This window comes from Lotus japonicus, chromosome 6, assembly GCF_012489685.1.
Source record: "Lotus japonicus ecotype B-129 chromosome 6, LjGifu_v1.2".
Lineage (NCBI taxonomy): Eukaryota > Viridiplantae > Streptophyta > Magnoliopsida > Fabales > Fabaceae > Lotus > Lotus japonicus.
The window spans coordinates 1,040,774-1,059,171 of record NC_080046.1 but is presented as its reverse complement, the minus strand read 5'-3'; the positions used below and the strand labels follow the sequence as shown (position 1 = coordinate 1,059,171).

General features: G+C 37.7%; 4 protein-coding genes across 5 annotated transcripts; 2 read left to right on the top strand and 2 right to left on the bottom strand.

Moving 5' to 3' along the window:
* The first annotated feature begins 355 nt into the window (after window positions 1-355).
* On the top strand, window positions 356-958 carry LOC130722816 (uncharacterized mitochondrial protein AtMg00810-like). The gene has a single exon (XM_057573664.1). It carries the CDS (start codon window positions 356-358, stop codon window positions 956-958), a length of 603 nt encoding a protein of 200 aa, XP_057429647.1.
* Window positions 959-3,728: 2,770 nt separating this feature from the next.
* On the bottom strand, window positions 3,729-7,010 carry LOC130722619 (malate dehydrogenase, cytoplasmic). The gene is made up of 7 exons (XM_057573414.1): window positions 6,851-7,010; window positions 6,312-6,470; window positions 6,047-6,222; window positions 5,235-5,512; window positions 4,981-5,116; window positions 4,785-4,896; window positions 3,729-4,210 (listed from the first exon to the last, which is right to left on the bottom strand). The coding sequence occupies exons 1-7, from the start codon at window positions 6,891-6,893 to the stop codon at window positions 4,116-4,118; spliced, it is 999 nt and encodes a 332-aa protein (XP_057429397.1). The 5' UTR covers window positions 6,894-7,010; the 3' UTR covers window positions 3,729-4,115.
* A 569-nt stretch (window positions 7,011-7,579) lies between these two features.
* On the top strand, window positions 7,580-8,580 carry LOC130722815 (uncharacterized protein At4g04775-like). Its single transcript, XM_057573663.1, has 2 exons — window positions 7,580-7,759; window positions 7,843-8,580. The coding sequence occupies exons 1-2, from the start codon at window positions 7,580-7,582 to the stop codon at window positions 8,170-8,172; spliced, it is 510 nt and encodes a 169-aa protein (XP_057429646.1). The 3' UTR covers window positions 8,173-8,580.
* A 1,643-nt stretch (window positions 8,581-10,223) lies between these two features.
* On the bottom strand, window positions 10,224-18,341 carry LOC130722617 (uncharacterized). Of its 2 annotated transcripts, XM_057573412.1 has the most exons (6): window positions 18,202-18,341; window positions 17,332-17,474; window positions 16,942-17,024; window positions 16,641-16,748; window positions 10,605-12,494; window positions 10,224-10,470 (listed from the first exon to the last, which is right to left on the bottom strand). In XM_057573412.1, the coding sequence occupies exons 3-6, from the start codon at window positions 17,005-17,007 to the stop codon at window positions 10,366-10,368; spliced, it is 2,169 nt and encodes a 722-aa protein (XP_057429395.1). In that variant the 5' UTR covers window positions 17,008-17,024; window positions 17,332-17,474; window positions 18,202-18,341; the 3' UTR covers window positions 10,224-10,365. The 2 variants fall into 2 exon arrangements, with proteins under 2 accessions (XP_057429395.1, XP_057429396.1); XM_057573413.1 differs by lacking the exons at window positions 17,332-17,474; window positions 18,202-18,341 and adding an exon at window positions 12,828-12,987 and having other exon boundaries at window positions 16,942-16,962.
* Between the last annotated feature and the right edge of the window lie 57 nt (window positions 18,342-18,398).

Here is an 18,398-nt window from a genome sequence, read left to right as displayed (position 1 = left end):
TTAGCAGCTCAAAAAGGTTGGAATCTGTACAAACTTAATGTGAAATCAGCTTTCTTGAATGGAGAATTAAAAGAAGAGGTATATGTGCAACAACGTCAAGGCATTGTGACTAAAGGCCAAGAGGAGAAAGTTTACAGGTTGAAGAAAGCTCTCTATGGATTGAACCAAGCCCCTAGAGTATGGTATAGTGAAATTGACAGCTACTTCATTTAGTAAGAATTTCAAAGAAGTCAGTGAGTCTACCTTGTATGTAAAGCATCAAGGTGAAAATATTATCCTTCTTGTTGCCATTTATGTTGATGATTTGGTGTATACCGGTAACAACAAGAAAATGATCGAGAACTTTAAAATAGAGATGATGAAAAAGTATGAGATGAGTGATCTTGGCTTGCTACATCATTTTCTTGGTATTGAAGTTTATCAAGATGTAAATGAAGTTTTTATTTGTCAAAAGAGATATGCTGAATATATCATGAAAAAGCTTGGCATGTATGGCTGCAAACCTGTTGATATCTCCTTGGTGGTGAATGAAAAATTAAAAAAGGAAGAAGGTGGAAGATTGGTAGATACAAGCATGTATAGAAGCTTAGTTGGAAGCTTGTTTTATCTTACAACTTCAAGACCTGATTTGATGTTTACTGCTACTTTACTCTCAAGATTCATGAGTAAACCAAATCATTTACATCTTGAAGCAGTAAAAAGAGTTCTAAGATATATCATGGGAAACATAGAGTATGGAATCAGATTTGAGAAGAATTCTAAGCTTGAAGCTAAAGGCTACTGTGATAGTAATTGGGCTGGAAGTGTTGATGACATGAAGAGCACTTCAGGTTATGTTTTCAGCCTTGGTTCACGTGTGATTTCTAGGTGCTCAAAGAAGCAAGATACTATGGCGCAATCTTCAGCTGAAGCTGAGTATTTATCAGCTTGTTGCCTTCACAACAAGCACACTGGTTGAGAAGAGTATTAGAAGACATTGGAGAGAAGCAAGAAGGAAGTCTCCAGCTTCATTGTGACAACAAATCAGCCATTGCCATGGCGAAGAATCCAATTTTTCATAGCCGGACCAAACACAATAACATAAAACATCACTCCATTCGAAGTGTTGCTGAAGAAGGAGATGTGCAACTTATTTTCTGCAATTTAGAAGAGCAACTAGCCGACATTTTCACTAAAGCACTACCAAGAGGAAGATTTCAACAACTTAGAGAAGCAATGGGAATTCAAGAACATGACATTCTTTAACGGCAATCAATCATGTACCACTTGAACTAACAACTCATTGATAATACATGAGATGTCTAAATGATCGAAAATTATTGAATTTTTTTGTGTGAAATTCTTTTTATGCCCTTTTTTCCTCTTATTTACTTTCTTGGTTTTGTTGTTATAGCCTATAATTTAATGGCTTAAATAAATTTTTGAACACACCCATAGATTTGAAATTCGATTGCATCCCTCCTTAGCTAGCTTATCTGATTCCATTAGCCTCTCTATAGATATGGAGTACCCCTAAACAATTCACTTCCATCATCAGAAAATCAATGTGGTTCAAATCGTTGAGAAGCTTCCAAGGTGTGTTTATCACCGAAATCCCAGAAGTTCAAAATTAGAAACCCACCGCACCACACCCACCGCACTATACCCATCGTATCCCATAACCGACAACCCACACCGTGCCCATCGCAACCCCCACCCACCGCAACCTAGAAGCCACAACCCGCAACCCCAACCCCTGCCCACCGCAACCCCCACCCACCATACCCATCACCACTCTAGAGACAAAATCGACACAGAAGAGAGGCAAATGATCCATTTTTACTCAATAACCAAGCAGATTTAAGAGATTTGGATGGTAAAAGTCGTAGATCTGAAAGTTGGATTTTGAAGAAGAAGAGATGATGAACATAGGTAAAGAGTAGAGATGATCGATTTGAATGGTGAAGAATGAACGAGGGATGAGGGAGAGCAGGGAAGGGAGTGGATGAGATTGACATGAAGAAGATGATGATGATACAGATGAAGAAGATGAAACGCTAGATGAAGATGATGATAAGGTTTTTAATTATTTTGTATTAAATATTAAAGAGATTAATTAGTGAGGTTAATTAGGTTTTTTTTAACCAAAAAAAAATTAGGTTTTTTTCTAAAAAAAATTCCACCTGGCCTCATTAATCCTACATGGCCATGCCACATGGGCCACCGGAGCTCCGGCGTTGACCCAGAACTTCGGAGGGACCAAAACCAACCTTTTGACAAAGGTTAGGGACTAAAACCCACCTTTGCTCCGGCGAGGGACGAAAACCAAACATATGTAAAGGTTAGGGACCAAAAACTTATTTAAGCCTAATTTAATTTCTGTGAAATTCTAGCCTGACACTAACGTAATGAACAAACATGACAAAGATTAGACATGTGCAAGGTTGAAAACCTCAACACACCTGTTAGTGCTTATCCAAATTTGGTTTATGGTTGATTTATTTTCAACTGAAACGGAGTTCCCGTGACTCTTTTCACTTTTTTAATTGCCTTGAAAGGAGGGAAGTAGCTTTACAATGTGGTAAAAGATAGAAGACTCAAATGGAAAACCAACCTAAAAATCAAACACGCCCTTAAGTCACTTACAGCTTGCAGAAACAAAAATCTAGGACCGGAAAGGAAAATAAGCTTGTGCGTGAGAATCAGAAAGCAAACGAGCATGGTCCATATTCCAAAGCAAGATGCTTTGCAGATTGAAATCTGGATAGCATGGACCATGCTATATATGAATATGAAAACCTTATATGGAATGTACTTGGCAAAGTTTCTCCACTTTTTCTTTGTTTTATCTACTTTATTTGTACCCGTTCCAACCACAATTTGAGAAAAGCAAATAAAGTAACTCTCTTCCAATTAGCATTTAGACATTCTATGTATGTATGATATTCAATATCTTCCAGTAGAATATTATTTGGTTCGAAAAAATTCTCCAGTTAGGAAATTGCAATCTATTCAAGCTGAGCATGATTAATATGGACCACAAAGACTCAAATTCAAGATATTTGCTTAACCTAAAAAAACATTAGACTAATTAATCTACTTGGATCACTATGAATACAATCGCAGTCTATTCAAGCTGAGTATGATCAATATGGACGACAAAAACTCAAATACAAGAGTAATGATTAGTGAAAATAGTGTTAAACACTCAAACACCTCTAGTTTGTGGGGATTAAAAATCAATTTGTGGCAGCTAAAATATTAGTAACTTCGCTAAAAACGATTACAAGTATGCAACTTATTTTTCCTAAATACCTACACAGTCACTGTCATTGTAGTCCCTAGTCGAAGAAAAGTTGAACCAGGAATGAACCTCTTTGAGCAAACAAAAGGAAGTAAGTAGCCCTTGCAGTGCAGAAAGGCCGTGGTAACAACAACTTGGTGTTTCAACAATCCAAAGGGTGCTACAAATAAATGCTTATTGCAAATGCAAACTTAATGCATGATCCCAATTGCATCCGACAAAATAAAAAAGCAATACATGGCATCTTTCTGTCACAATTATTTTCATTGCAATTGGACAGCCCATGCTTATTAAAGCAACTTATAATCTTGTGAGGAAATTTCCTTTGCAAAAAAAAGCAATTCATGCCATCTTTAAACAACTTATCTTAATTTAGCTATGCAAGATTAAATTATAAACATTGACTCTACTAACATTCATTATATGAAAGTGCTGAGAGAAAGCGTTAAAAAGCATTAATGATGACCTTATTCAAATGCATAATACTCAATCACAATGTATGCACGCTTGTGCATCATTCCCACAAACATCCAAATTCCTGTATAGCCACCACAAACAGAGTTCAAGCCCTGAAGAACGGGCATCAATGCATGTAAAATTAGTCCTAATCCAATTTAGTATGTGGCCCACAATTATGTAATCACGACTAAAATTCGTGAGCTCAAATATCATCCCAAGAGGATTAGATGTTGAAATACAAGTTGTTCTGAATCAAAGCAGACTCAAAACTGATAGTTCCTTTAAAACTAGAAGGAGCATTATTCAAAATTGAAGCTACTTCTGCAGAGAAAAGGTGGGAACCAGCAAATGGCAGTAGACAAAACCAAGCAATCTAAGAGAGGCATGAGTAAGCCAAAGCCTTTTCCTCGGTAAGCTCTTCTGCTGTTAAGTCCAACTTTTTCCTTGAAAACTCATCAATTGAAAGTCCTGGGTAAAAAATAAGAATTTATATCAGATCAAATGCATTCAGCAATCTATATATATGGCGAAAAGTGTTTGAATGAGCATAGAAGGAAAATTGTCTAATTATTATATGTTTTCAAACTGCTTTAAGATTGGATTATATCATTCAAATTCGGAAAATGATTTGTAAGCATCCGCATAGTGCAGATGGATTATATCATTCAAAGAGAAGAGAGAAGTAATGGATGTGATATAGTATGGTAGAAGAGAAAGATAGAGAGAAAGATATAACTATTGGATGTCTCAATATTTTTATGCATACGTATCATTACTCTTCAAATTTAGAACCAAACTGATCAGAAGATAAAATAACAAGACTTGAGGAATTGAATTGGACAATTTTTGTCTTCAAAACAGATCCAATCCAATCTGCAACTACCGTTACATAGAAAAAGAAAAAAAAAATGGTCTTTTCCCATTGGGAGAAATCGGCTGAATAAATCAAACCATAATGATACGGATAAATAAAGTACCAATAGTAAGAGGAAAACACTGTTCATGTTTAATATTCAATATCCATTTAAGACTACAGACTTACCTTGAACTATTTTCCATTCTCCATTGGCACAGGTCACAGGGAATGAATAGATCAGTCCAGCTGGTACATTGTAAGAACCATCAGAGTATACTCCCATTGAAACCCAGGTGCCCTGACATTGCAATAGGGAAACAAATTTAGTTAGAGACAAATACAGAATCTGAATTGAAGATAAAAAATACCAACCCAAACCAACCTCAGGAGTTCCAAGAACCCAGTCTCGGATGTGGTCACAAGCACCACTAGCAGCAGATAGTGCACTTGAAAGCTTCCTAGCTTTAATAATTGCAGCACCACGTTGTTGAACAGTAGTTATGAATTCCCCATTCAACCTTGATAATGGAAGGTTGCAATGATGATTCAGTTAAAAACAATATGAAAGAGAGAATTTGCTAAAGATTATTAGTTACAAATTACAATAGTTGTCACGTTATATAATTTGCCACGTACCAGGTATCGTCAGAAACAAGTTCACGGACAGGCTTCTCCCCAGCTGGGGTTTTCACAGTTGCGTGGTTGACATCAGGATACTGAGTTGATGAGTGGTTACCCCAGATGATGACATTCTTTACATCAGAAACTGGAACACTTAGTCTTTCAGAAATTTGGCCTAGAGCCCTGTTGTGATCCAGTCTAGTCAAACAAGAGATGTTTCTCTCAGGAATAGATGGAGCAAACTCCTTCAAGATCAATGCATTGGTATTTGCTGGATTAGCAACAACCAAAACCTGCAAGTACACGCAAAGTCTTCTATATTTATTCAAAAACCACAAACAAACAAACAAAAACAAGTGCTTATTCCATGAATAGAGGTAGATTCCGTGACAATGGTACCAGAAGGACTTACCATCCAAAATACCCCTGAACATCTATGATTTATGTGGAGCCTTTTACACAAAAAAGTTTAATTTATATGAAAATTTGCATCTCGTCCTAAAAAGAGGTTGATGTTTGACAACACAAGTAGAAGAACTCAACAAACACCCCAAGGATAGAACTAAACCCATTGCACTCCAAACATCTCATTGGCCTAAAATTACAAATAAAACTAACACATGCACTAATAATATGTTGGTCTTTCATCTAGCATAGTGCCACAGAAATCAATAAATTGATAATTTTCAATAAACAGATAAAATCAACATGCCCCATGATAATTAACTCATTCATCAATAACAGGGAAGAGAAAGCAGGCAAAATCAAGTATATGCGTTGACAAGCAAAAAGCGGTAGAAACTAAAATACATGATGAAAGGGATTACCTTGCAGTTAGCAGCAGCATGCTTTTCAAGGGCAGAAGCCTGGGACTTGTAAATAGAGACATTTTTGGTCATCACATCTTTCCTCTCCATACCTTCTTTTCTTGGGAATCCACCAACCATCACAGCAATATTGACCCCAGTGCATGCCTCAACCACATCAGTTGTAGCAACAACACCTGAAACAAACAAACAAAAATAATCAGAGAACATCAATAAATTGCGATTCGATCGATCACGTCGAGTAGGGTAAACTATAAATGAAAACCTTTAAGAAGAGGGAATGCAGCATCGACCAACTCCATTTTAACCCCGTTCAATGACTCTGCTGCTGGAGGAATGTCAAGCATGTGGAGAATGACAGGCTGATCAGGACCCAGCATGACTCCCCTAGCAATCATAGGTACAAGAGCATACCCAATTTGCCCTGTAATTCATACAAAACGTTATCAAAATGACAGACTACATGATGCATCAACAAATGATTCCCCTATAAAACCACATCAGTAGATAGATCAATTTTAAGCATAGGAAGCAGTTAGATCAGAATCAGAAATAAATCAGAATAAACAAGCATAAAGCATCATGATTCATGAGAGGAACAGATCTAGATCTAAAGCCTTAGCAGATCCAGAATAGAAAAAACATGGAAAGATCGAATAGAGAACATGGTAGGATGAGAGATCTCGTGTATAAAAGCGAAAAATAGTAAGATCCAAGTGTGTGGTGAATCTAAAGAAAGAAAGCAAGCAAGTGTAAGAACAGTAGAGTAGAGAAGAGATTACACTACAGGGATGAAGAGAGTACCTGCAGCACCAGTGACGAGGACGCGAACTGGATCTTTGGCCATTTTGGAAGGGATCGGAGAGAGAGAGAGAGAGAGGTGTTTGAGTTGAAGAAGAAGAGTGTTTGAGAGAGTGAGTGATGCGGTGTTGGACTAGCCTAGGCACTTGGGTTTTTGTTTTTATTTATTCATTCATGTGGAGAAAACAATGCCACGATAACACATCATCAAACGACACCGCATTGCTTTGCTACGTTTTTTCATGCCGTTTTCTTCTTTTTTCCATGCCGTTTTCTTGTTAGACTCTTTTCTTTCTTTTCATTTTTTTTTATAAAGTAGAGGGCCTAGAGCCTAAGGGCCTAAGCCAACATCAAGGGTTGTTCAATGGGTAAATAGCCAAGTTCGTCCCTGAAAGTGTCCACCGCCTTCAACTTCGTCCCTAAACTTCTAAAATGACGCCCGTGGTCCCTGGAAGTGGCAAATCTCCCTCATTGATGGTCCTTCGTTAAAAAAAAGTAACTTCCGTTAACGGAAGTGTGACATGGATTTTCTTTTTTTATAAATCCATAGCTGATGTGGAATGTTAACGTTGTGGATGTTTGGGAAGGGTTCAATTTAGTCCTTCCAGCCCTTTATATGATGATGAACCCTAAAATCTCAAATTCCCCTAATTCGCATAACCCTAACCTTCCAAGCTTCCTTCGTCATTTCCTCTGAATTCTCCTTCCCTCTCTGTCGCAATTGAACACACAATGAGTGGGAGCTCCAAGTCGCGGATTCAACCGAACAATTGCAGGAATTACTGTGCTTCTTCATCCTCTCGTGTGCATGCTGTTGTTCCCCACTGCAAATGTGGTCAAGAGGCTGTGGTTAGGGTCTCGAGGACTGATTTGAACCCAGGAAAAGCTTTCTATAGTTGCTATTTACCTAAGGTTAGTAACTCTTGTTTCCAAAGTTTGTTCTTGAATATGGACCTGGAAGCTTCATTTTGTAACTTTGTTGTGTTTGTTTGCAGGGTCATGTGTCCAATTGTAATTTTTTTCGTTGGGTTGAAGAAGAAGGTGAAGTGGTTTCAAATGGGCAGAACCCTAACAACAATGATGAAGAAGTGAGGCTGTTGAAGGAAATTTTGTTGCAGAATCAGACCTTGTTGCAGGAGGTAGTGATGATGAAGGAGATTATGCAGAAGAAGAATGAGTTTTTGGTTGAAGAGATTAGGATCATGAAGGGAATTATGCTGAAGAACAATGACACTCATATGCAACAAATTCACTTCATGAAATCATGTGTGATATTCATGGGATTTGCTGTGTTGTTTATGGTGTTTTTGAAACTGTTTGTGTAGAATGAGTGAACCTAGGGGAGAGGGGGGAGGGAAGCAGTTTGTAATCATGTATTATTTTTCTGTATTAGTCTATTGAACTCTATCAATGAATTTAAATTTCTATCACAGTATACCAATGAATTTTAATTTCTCAACATACATAAACAACCTGCTTATAACATAAATTTTGCAACATACATAAAGAACCTGCTCAACATACATAAACAACCTACTTATAACAAAATTTTTGCAACATACATAAACAACCTGCTCAACATACATAAACAACTTGTTTATAACATAACAAGACAACTTGTTTATAACATAAACAAAAGGGCTACTAGGCCTTTCATGCAAGATAACTTAACTGGCCACATAACCATAATAAGTAGCTACATAAACAGACAGGATCCCAAGAAATAACAACTTTCCACCATCATACTAATGATGGGGATACCATAGAGCATTATCAAAGTTAAACCACACGTTTGAGACATTATTAAAAAAAGTACAACTTTCCACCATCATACTAAGGATGAGGATATCAAAAAGTAATATATTAATGAAACCTAAGCATCTTCATTAGGGCCTCCATGGAACTGAAGGAGTTGGCATGAATTTCATAGGGCCTCCATTGAGTTGTTGATTAACTGGACCTGGACCTGGGGGAGGTGAACTCCTCCTACCTTGGAAATTTGGCTGGACTTGGGGAGGAGTTGGGTTTGATTGGCGTGGAGGCCTAAACATTGGAGCTCTAATAGGGGGTGGCCTATACCCTCCTGTGGGAGCTCTTATGGCAGTTGTTGAAGGCCTATGCACAATTCCAGTGGGAGCATTGGGCCAGATAACATATCCAATAGGGGCAGGTCCACGGGCTGGGGCATGAGCTGATGTAGGCCTATGGGGAATTGGAGTGGGTTGGCTTTGTAGAGGTGGAGCTTCATGAGTTGGCTGGCTTATGACTTCAGGATTTGCACCTCTCCCACCTCTTCCATCTCTTCTTCCTGTACCACCTCTTCTTCCTGTACCACCTCTTGTGCCCCTACTTGAACTCCTTCTTGCTCTGCCACCTCTAGCTGCTGGAGTGGGCATTGGATCAGCTGGAGCATTTGAAGTTCCCTACGACAAGAAATTAAATAGAATTAATAATTTCATTATAGTACAAGGAAGAAGTAAAATTGTGAGAATAATTTACCTCAGGTGCTGGATGTCTTGGCTGGGAGACATCAATCTCATTAGGTGCACTTTGAGACAAATCAATTTCAGTTTGTAGCCCTGGCTGTGCATCAACATTTTCAGTTTGCCCACCATTTTCAGTTTGTTCACCATTCTCTGTCTCCTCAGGTGGTGGTGGAACCCAATTCCTGGGCATACGTGACACACCTTGGCGGTGGCAGCCCCTTGAGTTGTGACCTGTCAAACCACACCTTGTGCATGTAATGTCTGGATAAGTTCTTCTCAGCCTTGTCCTTGATCCTCCAGCCACTTGCTGCTCAGTTGCATCTCTTCTCCTCTTCCTCTTTGGTCTTCCAGCTTTCCTCTTTGGCACATTGGGTGGAAGTGGCTTAACATAATCATTTGGCTCCCAGTATTGCTGGCTTATAGTGGGGTGCACATAGAACTCATAAGTGCTTCTGTATGCCCCCATAGTCAGCCAAGCATGGCAATAATTTTCTGGAGGCTCATTCTTGTGTGCACATGCAGCAACCACATGCTTACATGGCATCCCAGTTAATTGCCAAAACCTACAGTGGCAGGTCCCATTTGAGAGATGCACACCAACTGTTTCACCCCAGCATTGCAGTTGATACTCATAACCATCACCATCTCCACACCATACTGGTGTCCATCCATTACTCGCTTCTTTCTGGTGCTCAAGTCTACTCTGCTGCAATGGTGGAAGCATGCCTTGGTGCCCCCTCAGCTTCATCTTGTTATTGGCCACTGTCCTCATAATGTAACACCTCACTTCTTCCAGCAGAGTCAGAATTGGCTTCCCCCTATACTTGAGGATTTTTGCATTAAAGGCCTCACATGCATTGTTGCAAATGTTGTCAATCTTTGGATGGTCTCTGAAGTAAGCCTTAGTCCATGCTTCTTTAGGCCACTTGTTCAGATAGTTCCAAGCTTGGACATTCTTAGCTTTCAACTTGTCCATCTTATCATTGAACTCAGGGATTGTTCTTGCTCTAGCACACTCCCACACCACATTCTTCATCTCTTTGTCTTTCCATTGCTTTGTGAAGTTCCTCCAAAGGTGCATTGCACAGAACCTATGGTGCACACCAGCATAACTTCCTGCATTGCAGGAATAAGACTCTGATCGAAAACATAAAACATTTCACATTAGTCCTTATAGGTCTCATGATCATTCCAATCAGTCCTCAAATGAATAAACAATCTTCCAAACAAGTCCTAAAAAAATATAACAAATACTTAACAGAAAAAGTTACCTTCTGCATGTCTGAAATAAAGCACCATCCATACTGCTGGTAGTCACCCAAATCAGCATGAAGTAGTTCCAGAAACCACTTCCAATTGTCCTTATTCTCCACATTAACTACAGCATATGCAATCACATAGAGGTGATTGTTTGCATCCTGGCCAACTGCAGAAAGAAGCTGCCCTCCATAGTAACCTTTGAGGAAACATCCATCAAGGCCAATGAGGGGTCTACATCCAGCTTTGAATCCCCTCTTACATCCATCCAGACATATGTAAATCCTCTTAAATTGTCTTTCTGTTTCACTAATGGGAATGGTATCCATCTTCACAGTAGATCCAGGGTTGCTTAAAAGAAGCTCATGTGCATAATCCCAAAGTTTGGCATATTGCTCTGCTTCACTGCCTTCCACCATCTTCCTTGCTTTCTTCATTGACCTCCAAATCTTAGTCTCATATAAGTGCACTCCAAACTCAGTCTTCATGTAATCAAAAGCCTCAGCATGAGTCATACTTGGTTGTGCCCTGAGTTTCTTCTCAAGTTTCTTTGCAACCCATCTAGTTGATGCTTGCTTATTTCTGAAAGACCTGCTGCAGGTATGTTCTTCTACATAGGTCTTTATCTGAAAGCTTTGTCTTGCCCTGGACCATGCACAGTAGATCTTCCACTTACAGGTCTCTCCCATGCACTCAGCCCTACACCTGTCCTTATCATTCTTCAACCACCTGATTTGTCTCCCCACCTCAACAGTGTAATCTATAACAGCTTCCTTGAATGATTGCAAATTAGGAAACTCCATGCCAAGTTCTAGATGGATATTGCCATACCCTGCAGTTTCATCAAACTGTGGGAAAGTTTGCTTAACCCTACAATTGCCCTCATCATCTGTACTCACAGGACTATGGAGGTCCTCACTACAATAAGAGTTGTTGTCATCATCCAAAGACCAATTTTCCTCTTCAATTTCATCTGGTATGTAGTCACTGTCATTATCTGACTCAGTACCAGTTAATACAGACTTTCCCTTTGTATGAGCCATATTAAATGCATCACCATCTGACTCAGTGCCACTATTGTCATCTGAGACTGGATCATTGATTCTCCTCCCCATGCCATGGAAGTCATACTGTTCAAAAGCCTTTTGTTTCCCCTTGTCATTTCTTCTTCTATTCTCCTCTTCATTAACTATCTCATTCACATCCTCAACAGCCACCCTCTCATTCCCATGAACACCACCAATCCCACTTCCCTCACCAGTCACACTCTCATTCCCATTACCAGCACCAATCCCACTTCCCTCACCAGTCACCCTTTCATTCCCATGAACACTACCAATCCCACTTCCCTCACCAGTCACCCTCTCATTCACATTATCAGCACCAATCTCACTTCCCTCACCAGTCACCCTCTCATTCCCATTTTCAGCACCAATCCCACTTCCCTCTTCAGACACATTTCCCACACCACAACCCAGCCCATCTTCATCAGCAACAATAGACTCAATCACCACAACTGCACCATCTTCATCAGCAGGTGGGGGTGGGGGTGGGGGTGGAGGAATCATAGATAAGGGCTTATGGTGAGGGTGCTCAAAATAAATCTCAATCTCCCCATTGTTCAACTTGGCTGCTTTACAAATATCCATGATATCACGATCAGTGGAAAGTTCATTCAACACAATGTCCTCTGAAACTGTTGGGTCACGCCACCATATGTTCTGAAACACTGCATAGCCATGTTCTTTGCCCATTAACGTCACAATGTTAACATTTATTCTGTCAAAATCCAAATCCTCCCAGACACACATTTGACCCCCTTCATAGGACACACTGCCATTCTCACCACTAAACTCTAGCAATCCACCATGATACAATATCAGAGTGACATTGTTATCATCCATCTGTAAAAAAATGAAGATATCCAACAGTCAAGAACTGCAACACAAAATAGGGTTTCAAACTCATGGTAGGTTACTCACAAAGAAACTAACGAATAGAATAGAGTAAAATCCCTACATGCATAGAATCATGCATCAGAAATCCCAATGTTAAGAAAACCCCATAAAAATTGAAACTTTAACACAGACACAAAACCCATTTCAGAATAACTAGTTCAGGTACAACTTCCGGTTAGAGTTGAAAACATAGTTTAGGGATCTGAAATTTAGGGTTTACATAAGCATATTATACAGATTTCAACTGCATATTGCAAGATTGAAACGAAAAAATGTTACCTTTGTACGTTAATGAAGAGCACCGTTGCTCCTCTCGTGAGGACCACCGTAGACGATCGTTCTTCTTCGCCAAAGTCGAGTGCTCGTACGCCTCCGACGAACAACCACCGCTATCCTCACGCTCACCGTCGTACCTAGCGCTCTCCGTCACTCCTTCTCTCTGTTAGTGCAACTGGAAATGTAAGAAGTGTAGAGGTTGCTAATATGAGGAGGAAGGTGGTAAGGACCTATTTGACCATATTATCTGCCTACCCTGATCTGACACGTACCCTACGTTTTTTAGTTTTGGGGGGAAACTTTTTTATTTCCACATCAGCTATGGATTTATAAAAAAAGAAAATCCATGTCACACTTCCGTTAACGGAAGTTACTTTTTTTTAACGAAGGACCATCAATGAGGGAGATTTGCCACTTCTAGGGACCACGGGCGTCATTTTAGAAGTTTAGGGACGAAGTTGAAGGCGGTGGACACTTTCAGGGACGAACTTGGCTATTTACCCGTTGTTCAATTCATGGGAAAAAATAAAAAAACAAAAGGGATGTTTTGCACATTTTTGAAACCTCGTAGGTGAAAAGTGCTTTTAAACCTTATTTTTTTAAAACTTCAATATGAAAGTAAGTACGGCTAAATGGAATTCTAGAAGTTGAAAGCTGTCCAACGAAGAGTTTCGAGTATGTTTTGAAACATTTAAAAATAGTACGGCATCTTAGAAACCTAATTATCTCCCGAATATTATTAAAAAGGGAAATTGACATTTTCTTTATTCTTTATTAAGATGTGTGTTTGATTTTGTGAATTTTGATTGTAATATTGCTAGGGTTCATTTTTGGAGTCAGGTTAAAAGTTTCTTACGTGTCGTAAGGGTTTCATAGAAAAATCTCAATAGTAGGAAAATGGTGCAGCGAGTCAATTTTGAGAGTTCCAAACGAGATGAAATGTCTTCGAAATGTCTTAAGAGTTCCATTTTTAAAATAAAAAATTTCCGAAATGGGGAAATAATATTAGCTCGTAAACGAGATAAAAATTTCGGAGTCGCACCTCGTAATTTTTGTGCTAGTAGTGTGAGGTTAAGGGCAGCCAAGATAGTCTTTTAGCTCACGACAACAAAAGCTTGGGTGAATAGTGTAGAGATTTGAAAATCTCATGATGGTTTACTATTACCACTTAAGGAACTAAATATGTTTCCAAGTTATTAACCACACAAAAACCTAGTTAAGATAAGATTAAGTGATGCCTCTTCGTTCCTTCTTGGCCGTGTACTCCAATTCTCCATCCCTTAGTTTATTTTAGTTAGAGAAAGAAAGAAAAACTCATTTTTCATCATCTTCTCCTTTAGCCTTCCAACCGCCACCTTCCACTACCACTAAGACTTCCATTGCTTCATCTTCTGCTCTCAATCTCTTCATAGAAAAGTAGATCATCTCAGGATCTTTCTTATGATAGTATTTGTTTATTAAAAGGTTGAGTATTTAAGTTTATTCTTGCTTAAAAACTTAGTCTTTACAAATGTTGAAGCCCTTATGCTTCCAGGTGATATTTTATTTTTTTATTGAATTGAAGTACTCATCGTAATTTATATTTAATGCATCTTATAAAAAGAATGTACAAGTTAGATGTGATTTCATTAAATAGTGTACTCTGTTCAATGTTCAAAGAGGAGAGAGCACCCCAAACTTTATTTCTCATCAATGTTTCAATCATCAATGCCAGGCCACTTAATGTATTAAAACTTTTTTTTTTAGGGAAAATGTATTAAAACTTTAGATCGAGTTATAATTGTAAATTTGCAATTTGCATAATTTGTGTTTGGATTGCTATATCAGTATTTGTGTGTAAGTGTACAATTATTTTTAGGGGTGTAATCGGACCGGATTGGTTCGGATTTGTGGTGTTTAAATGTCTGAACCAATCAAATATATTCGGTTTGGGTTGGTTCGTATTTCCTAATTTTTGCTTCTAAACCCGAACCAAACCAACCCGGTCTCAATTGGATTGGTTCGGATGGTCAAATTAAAAATATAAAAATATTATTTAGAAATTTGCATGAAAATTATTCCAAAAATGTGAAAAATTATAAAAATATATAAAAACCCAGCATTTCCAAAGAACAAAACATTCGATAATGACATAATCCATATAATCTAAATATAACCAACATCTCTAATACAAATATAAATAGGCAATGTAATGGGCTGGAGTGTTTGTGCTGAATGTAAATGACAATTCTCAATTCATTGGGTTTGTTTGGATTGATTGAATTTTCAATCCCCAAATCCGATACCCGAACCGATAGTGATCGGATGCAGTAAAAAAAATCTGAACCGAACCGATGATCCAATCCAACCCATCATAATGTGTTCGGTTTGATCGGATTCACGGATCGGACCATACCCGCTTACACCCCTAATTATTTTTACCTTATTCAGTGATACAGAAAAGGTCATTGAGCTTCACAATTTAAATTTCAAGTGGCCTATTAAAAGTACGAAAATTGATAAAAATAGTTGCAAAGTAATATTAAAAATGGTGAAAAATTGTTTGCTAGGAATAGACCCAAAAGATCGAATATTTTTGCCAAAGCAAAAGATCCGGATTTAAAAGGCAAAAAAAAATTGGGCCGAAAACTTACTCAACCCAATGTTGGTCCATAACCAACCCAACCCATCTGACTCTTACGATGACTTGCTTAAGTTGTAAAACGACCTAACAATTATAAACCGGTCAAAGCCGGTCTTAAATCTAATGGGCTCGATTAAGATCGAATTGGGCTCAAATCTAACTTCGACTACTCTTTTAGCCACATAAAAAATTAATAGTGAGTTATTATAAATGAGAGAGTGAAATCAAAGTTATATGTAAAACAAGGGTTAAAAACCATAAAAAGGTATAATAGAGACCAAAACCAAATTTATCTGTAAAATGAGGACTAAAAACTTATTTAACCATTCTGTTGAACAATTGTGACAACCACTACATCAAAAAATGGCTTTTACAGCGGTTTTTTTGGCCTTTTACAGCGGTTTTCAGCGGTCCAGAACCGCTGTAGATCTTGCCGCTGTAAAAGCCTTAACAGCGGTTCTAACCGCTGTAAAAGACTCATTATTTACAGCGGTTGATTTAATAAAACCGCTGTAAATACATACCTACAACAGCTGTTCTCTAAAATAACCGCTGTACTTGAGTCTTCTTTTACAGCGGTTTCAGGCGGTAACCGCTGTATTTGATTATATATATTACAGCGGTTCCACCACGGAACCGCTGTAATTTGTTTTTTTTTTTTGTTGAATTAATTACCACACCTGTTCAGCCAAAAGATCAACATTTTTTTTTTCTGAAAATAAGATATATTGATCATAATTTAACCGAAAGGGTACACATTTCAAAAGCTATGAAAGCTGACTGCAAAATCAATACACATCACCAAACTAAAACAAGGTATAACACAGTAACATAAGCTAAAACAAGGTATAGCATATAAGCACAGTAACATCTCATTGATGTAATACCTTAATCAGATGGCCATTGACATGAATTTTTGCCAGTTCATTGTGCCTACTGGTTAGCAACAAACCGCCAGTAAATAACATAAATAAAATGCACAAATGATTTACATCATTGAGCTGCTTGTATGGATAACCGAGAAGAGCCATACCAAACAATTGAACAACATATATACCTAAATAAGGTCAATAATCAAACAAACACATTCTGATAATGCTAAATTCGATCAAGTTAAAAAATTTAAGCATGCTTTTAAAGAATTTAATAAAAGACCCTTGAAGATAAAATGATAGCATAAGGATCAATCTTACAATATAGAAGGAAGCAGACAACAAATGTGAGAAGACAAACTTCTGCTTTCTAGTTCTGGTGGAAGAAATCTCAAGCTCCTCATCCATCTTGATATGGTCTTTATCATGCTAAGGAATTCAAAACAATTAAACTATAAGCTAGATGAGCTGTGAGTAATGAGCATATATCATATGATAAATCAACTAGTTCAAAAAGTTAGCATGTAGGAGAAAGTGTAGATAATGGTTTTACATCAAACAAATAATTAGATAATCATTTGATTTTATAAGGATGAGAAATGATAAGTGGCAGCAAACTAACCATTTGTATAATCTTCTCTCTGACCCCGTCACTTAGCCAATATGCATTTTTAACATTGAAGCACATGTCCACCTTGGTGTTCACTGTCCAACAACAGGTATTACAATAGAAGCAAGGACTATTATACTATACTGGTGAACCCATGTCAGCATTTCATAAAGGAATATAGAATAAAATGAACACGAACAAAAAAGAATAACGATTGATTTTTCATGATTACAACAAATCAACCTTTATTCACATAATAGATAACTAAGTACATATTTAAACTAAAACCAAATTAAAAAGAAAAATTGAAAGCTAATAAAATGAGCTTAACAACATTAGTTCATTCTAATTCTAACTATTTGAAAAGAAAAGGGAAGCAAAAAGAGAATGTGCAGTTCTTACATTAAGAAACAGAGATGGCCTTTGAAGTTGTCATTCACATAAATGATCAAATCAAGACTTTCTCACATTACTTTGTCACATTAAAAGAAGATGGTGTTAATTTGGTTCTTCTTGTCACTTGTGAAGTGGATGTTACAAGCTACCTGCATATACATGTTACCTACAAGATTAGTGAAATCAACATGCTATGCAGATATACACCGACATACTATATTATCAGAAAAAGTACTTAAGAATGAAATGCAATTAACAGTTTCTTGTGTGGTTTTAGAGAACACACACATCAGTTTTCTCATATTATTGGCTAGTGGTGACAAATGAAAACCTAAACAATAACATAAACATTGAACAAACATGAGCAATATACACCGACTTGAGCATATAGACGCACATGAGCTCATGATAAGAAATTAAGACAATAAAGGTAAAGAAAAGAAGAAAAGAAAATGAATCGGATACTCCTTCTTCACCTGCAGGACACCCTACACAAGCCCCTCAATAGAAAAATAAAAAATGCACGGTTTAAATTTCACCAATACCATACATTGATTACAAACAAAAGTTACCTATTTATATGAAAATTATCCAAATTTAGAAAATATATTGCTGCAAAATCAATACCTGTTTATGATATCACAAGACGATGTAAGCTGAGATGGAAATCATAGGAATTATCATTATAGGACATTAACATCTAAAATTTAGACTCACTATCCAACTAAGAGACACATGCATCTATAACAAAATTTATCTGGAATTTCCTAGCTTTAATTTCTTTAGATTAGGAATAATACACAAAGCGAATAGACAAATAGAAACCTGAACAGGAGCAAGATGATTTCCTAGCATTATTATTTATACTGGTGGTACCTGCTTCTTTTCCGGGGACTGTAGCATAGGCAACTATGCTTGGACAGAGGTGTTCTTCATATTCCCTTCAATTCTGAGAATCGATGTTGTGAGGGTGGAGTAGAGTGAAGAATCAAGAAAGTATTGTATGAGAGACTGAACGCATCTTATGATCGACACATGCATCCAAAACCTGCAACACAACACCGGAATCACCA